The sequence below is a fragment of the Physcomitrium patens genome, chromosome 4 (assembly GCF_059467195.1).
Source record: "Physcomitrium patens ecotype Gransden chromosome 4, ASM5946719v1, whole genome shotgun sequence".
NCBI classification, from domain to species: Eukaryota; Viridiplantae; Streptophyta; class Bryopsida; order Funariales; family Funariaceae; genus Physcomitrium; species Physcomitrium patens.
The window spans coordinates 8,336,405-8,342,306 of record NC_143413.1 but is presented as its reverse complement, the minus strand read 5'-3'; the positions used below and the strand labels follow the sequence as shown (position 1 = coordinate 8,342,306).

General features: G+C 31.6%; 1 protein-coding gene across 1 annotated transcript; it reads right to left on the bottom strand.

The window, feature by feature from the left end:
- Nucleotides 1–4,823: 4,823 nt before the first annotated feature.
- Nucleotides 4,824–5,376, bottom strand: LOC112280893 (large ribosomal subunit protein eL38z/eL38y). The gene has a single exon (XM_024516810.3). It carries the CDS (start codon nucleotides 5,292–5,294, stop codon nucleotides 5,085–5,087), a length of 210 nt encoding a protein of 69 aa, XP_024372578.1. The 5' UTR covers nucleotides 5,295–5,376; the 3' UTR covers nucleotides 4,824–5,084.
- Between the last annotated feature and the right edge of the window lie 526 nt (nucleotides 5,377–5,902).

Sequence of the window (5,902 nt, the reverse complement as noted above, 5' to 3'; positions counted from 1 at the left end):
ATGGAAAAATATGGAGTTGTCTATACAATCCTAGAGACTTGCAAGTGCAATGTGATCTTCTTTTTTTTTTAAGTAGTAATGGCTACATAGTTTTTTACTAATTATCTTATTGCTACATTTGGAGCTGAAACCAATTTTGTCTAATTCAATCTTCTTTTAGAAATAAACATCTAAGAACTAATTGCAATCTATTTTTAAAATAAGACATCCATAAAAGGGTTGTTTATAAATTGAAACCAATTTCTTCTATCTTATTCTTTATTTGTATCTTTTATCTCTAAATGGTATAATAAGAGCCATCAAACTTTAGCCTTTCTTTAGTAGTAAGGTTGATAATAGCCATACTTGTGATAAAAGATATACTAGTGCTTAATTTTTGTGTAAAATATCTTTAACACAATCCTTCCTATTTTAAGTGTTATATTTTTATAATATTTTCAGAATTATTTTTAAAATTTCTCAAAATTCCTATTTTTCTAATACTATATTAGAATTACATAATAATAAGAATCTTGATTAAAATTATAAACCTTATATAAAGTATAGAAAGATATACTACTAATGAAACTTCAATCTAAAAAAAAGTTGCATCTCTTTAAAGCAATGTAACTATATTAGAAATGGTGACTTTATGAGAATATAAATTTTGTGCTATCATCTAAATTTAATTAATAGTAATTATTTTTAAATAAAAATAACAAATAAATAAGTAATTTATGGTTTTATTTATAAAAAAAATCAATAGGTCAATAAATCAATAAAAAATATAAAATAAAATAAATGTGATTATTAAATAATAAATAAATTGGCATCTTAAGATTTTATTTTAGCATAGAGAAGGATTTTAGAAATTTTTAGATAGACAAATATATAAATGTCCCAATTGATATGTAAATAGATTTTTTTCATTAAAATAGATGCTTGTAGATACCAAAAATTGTTGAATAGATATATATATTTTTTAAAATCCAGTATAATTTTTTCTTTATTATTCAGATATTTTATTATTAAGATTAGGCATGTAAAATTAGTAATAAAATCAAATTTTATACTTGAATATTTTAGTAATCGTATTTTTATTTTATAATTATAGAAGTAAATAATTCAAATATGTGTATAGTCACATACTAAAAATATTAAGATTTTAGAATTTATATTTGTATTTCATAAAAATATGCTTTAAGATTTTCAATAATTATTGTAATTAAAGTCTAATTAGATTTTCGGAATTTTTTTGTATTTGTTTTTAAGATTTCGAAATAGCTTCTAATTATAGTTTATTGATTTTTTTTGAAAAAAATCACTATTTTTTCTATATTTCAATTTATTTGATTTTTTCTTGAATAAATTTAATCTGTTAGCCTTATAAAAAAATTATGATTTTAGAATATCCTATAAATATTTATTTATATATATGTATAGTAATAAAAAAACATATCCAACTTCAATTTCTAGTTTTTGTAGAAATTTGTTTTGGCTTTGAAGTGTTAAGATATTCAATACAAATATATTCTATGATCTTCCTTCTCATTTCTATCCAACTTAAAGAAAAGAAGCTAGTTTCTAAAAATAAATAATTAAAACTTGCCTACTAAAAAAAATTGTGATATTTTCAAATTTAACTAATTAATTAATTAGTATACAAGCAATCAGATACAATATTTTTAAGTAAATTCATTCCAAATATCAACAAACTGATAATGTCCTCTCCAGTATCTTTTATTCTTCTACATGAACTTAATTGAAAATAGGACTTAGACTGCAAAATGGCACCAAATTTTATTTTCAGAATGTGCAATGAAGTTTTATATATTTTACACTTACAATAATATAAAATAATTTAAGAAAATAAAATGATCTATATTATTCCTTGTAGTACAGTGCATGGGGTCATCTCATTATTCCAATTTATATACAACAAAAGTTGTTCTAATTTAGATTGGATTATTGGATGATACTATTTCATACTGTTTTTTGTGTGATTTTTATGAATAAAGTGTTATGTATGGTAGGATTTTTAAATTTCTAATGAATACTTAACATATTGTATTAAAAAGAATGTATTAAAATATTTTGCATATGAAATGTGTAAGCTATGTGTGTGCCAACGTAGCACATGTTTTACAAATATTAACCTATAACGATATTAATGAAAAAATAGAAAATTAAAATCTCAAAAGCTTATTTGTAATATATTGATTTTTTTTATTTGTAGATATAATATTCGACTTCATGATATTAATGTAATACAATGCATTTGAATTGCACATCAGCAATTGTCCTTCACAATATGCACTATATAGTTAATGACATTGATGCAATTGATTAAAGTTTATTACAAATGTGTGTAATATTTAATGTCATATTTCGTTTTTATTTTGCACATGAAGAATACATATCTTAATTATGATATTGACAAAAACCAAGTAATAAAATTTAAATCCATGCAGAAAATGTGTTAAATTTTATAATGCATGTATGCATTCATACATAACTTGCATTATATAATACATTCTTAGTGCAAAATATTACAAATAATGCATGTAGTAATTTTAAGAACATCATCATTGAGAAATTTAATATACTATGAGATCTATTATATCCAAGCAAAGGATTCAAGAACAGTATCTATATATATATATATATATATATATACTGTACCATTCATTTTTAATGTAGTTTGTAGAGGATGAAGCAGTTCAGGTATAAAAACATCAGAAAGAAGAACATTATGGATGGTTGCAAGTACGAATCAATTTTGCAAAGTTTCACAACCATGTTTTGTTGAAAAAAAGCTTGCTTTTGTTTCCTGTACTAATTATCCTCCTTCAGTAATAGACAAGAATTTTCCTCTAATTAATGTTTTATCAACATATGTATTTATATACATTCTTCCAAATGCTGTTCTAAAAATGTTGAGATAATGTAACGTATAGAATGAGGGCATCAAAATCTACAGTATTGAATGCACCACTGGCACTGTTGTGTGTATTCAAACTTCACAGAACCAGTAATATGATCCAGGTTGATCTCCAATAGAGTATCATCAAAAAGAGTATCGTCAATCTCTAATTGAAGGACTACTGTTGAAGGAAGCGACAATTTTTCATCGAAGTGCCGAATTTTGTATAGTTTGGTGCAGTGACGATACTCTTTTTGATGATACTCTTTTTGATGATACTCTTTTTAATATCGCTTCCTTCAACAGTAGTCCTTCAATTAGAACTAGATTTAACTTCACCTTCCATATTCGTTTAGATGCCGCAAGGTAGCTAATTAATTGAGAAGTTCCCTAAAGTATTCTTTCCGCACATTCACCTCGAGTAGTTCCCACTTCTGATTACCATCATTACACCTGTGCAACTGTTACATGACACGCATGCCTGTGTTTGCATTTGCTGTCTTCACTTACGACTTGAGTTTGATTCAACCGCATGATTGGTTGCTAAGAAACTGGAATATATGGACAGTGATCAGTGACAGGCATAAATCACGTACCCACACTTCTCACGATCCATACATGAAAATATATCCTGCAGTGCTGAGACGTTCAGGTGATCAAGCCAGCTGAAATTTCTTCTTGTCAGATGTATGAAACGTTATTACATGTGCACAGAGCAAAAGCGACGATGGCATATCACCAACTGCTGAAGCAGTAGAGAGTACACAGAGAAGTCAAGCATCAAACTGGTATTCTCCCAGGTATTGTCGAGACCAGGGGTCGATGAGAATCGTTGGAATGCACATAACAAGAGTTATAACATTCCCAGTTCAATTGACAGAATACACAAACATTGTTCGGATGCTTTCCCCTATGGCAGTCATTCCTAACAATCATCACACAACCATCGAATAGCCTAAGCAGGTTACGAGCGGACTTAGGAGTCCATAAAGTACAAAACTCTTGGAAAGAATTTTTCATCTATGCAAACAAATATATGATTCATATCATTGACTGCTTCAAACAGATATGTGTTTCTCAAAAGCACCTTTTATGGTCACTCTCATTGCAATTACTGTCCGCATTACCTCTCAGCTCCACGATCCTGAGTTAGCTTGCACTTGACTACACGACGAGTCAGAACCTTTCTAAAGGTGGCATTAAAGACAGAACACGATTATTTCAACACTACTAAGAGACCTACTACCTGCGACCTACAATTTCTATCAAAAAAATAAAATAAAACTTCCCAAATGGTCTAAGTCCTGCCAGGTTTTGATAAAATCAGAAAGGAAATTCAATCAGAGAAAACCACATTATATGCAACCGTCACTTATGTTATAAAGGCAAAGCATGTGTCTATCGTAGCAGAATGTAGACGGTAAGAGCGTTCTGTAAAAATTTAAAATAAGAATTAAAAAGATTAATGTAGAGAAATAGGATTTGACGTTCAATCACATACCAAAAACCGAATTCGGCATTTATTACGATGATTGTCTTATTCTTCAACAACCACAAACCCTGGAAGCATAACCTTTTTGGATACAAATCATAAGAAAGAAATTTCAAAACCCACGAATTCGTAAGGAATTAAATCGTCGATACACCTCAGGAAGTGATGACTTCGCACAGAATAACTCAAGTTATTAAACAAGCCATAACATCAATACATACCCGAACAGTTGAAAGTGCACGGAACCTTCACAAACAAGCAGATATGCGCAAAATTTCACATACAATAAAACCTAAAAACTCATTCACATTAGCATAACCAATGCATCCACTGCATAGACGGCGTTAGGAATACGACCAAGGCATCGAAAAGCCATCTTACAGAACACATTCGACACACACATCAGCGCCTCACAGGAAATCACGCCTATACCAAACAAAACATGTTAATAGAATTCCATAACATTCAGATAACGTTTCCCGAGTACAAAAGATACACGAGGGCAGAAGAGTGAACCCACGAGCCTCCAGAACCACCCTCGAGCCTGCCTCCCACACCGAGTAAGCTACCCATTCCGACTCACCACCAAGCCAGAAAACCCTAATCAGCTTGTTTTCGCTTTCTTCTCCCAGTGCCGGTTCTATAACGCAAGCACAAAAGCGAGGAAGGAACACACATACCCAACCCTCCCTACAATTCTTGGACAGTGAGGCCGGGAGGCAGGGACTGCTTCAACTTGTCGGCCTTCTCGGTGTCGAAGACACAGAGAGTGTAGAGGTACTTCTTGCACCTGACTTTAAACTTGACGACATCCTTGGAGCGCTTGATTTTGACGCTCCGGGCGTCCTTGCGCCGGGCCGTGAGCAAGAAGTCCTTGATCTCGCTGATTTGCTTCCCCATGATCGCAAAATCGCTGATTGTCTGTCTACTTCGAAGAAGAGGAAGAGGGCGTGGTGATGGCGGCCCAGAGACCTCCGCAGCTGCAAAAGAAAGACTGAGGCCTGGCTGCCTGCTCCGCCTTAACGCTCTGTTCCCCCTGTTCCCATCTTTCGTGTTCCCTGTTCCCTTCGCTTTGTTCCTCTGTTCTCTGCGTTCTCTTCCCCACTCCCGCACGGATTTAGGGTTCCATTTCACGCTAAGTGTTGTGCTTAGTATTAAAAAGCTTGATGTGGGTGTGTTCGTTAATCAAAAAACTCAAAGATGGATAGTTTCGTTGATCGGCTTTCAGGGAGAATTAACGTGTCCGTTGGTACCTAAGTTCGAAAAGTGTGTCTCGTTATCATTAAAATAAATAAATATATAAAATTATAATGTTTGACTTTGGTTTTTTTCACTTCTTTTGTAGGCATTTTTAGTGATGAAACGGAATAAGACCTTTTGTTTTCCTGTTTATTGAGGTTGTAGTCAAATGTTTGATGAGTTTATTGGAAGTGATGTGTGATGTTTGTTTTTGTTTTCTATCATTAGACATGGTGCATTCAACTACAGTCTTTTGTAATGCTGTCATC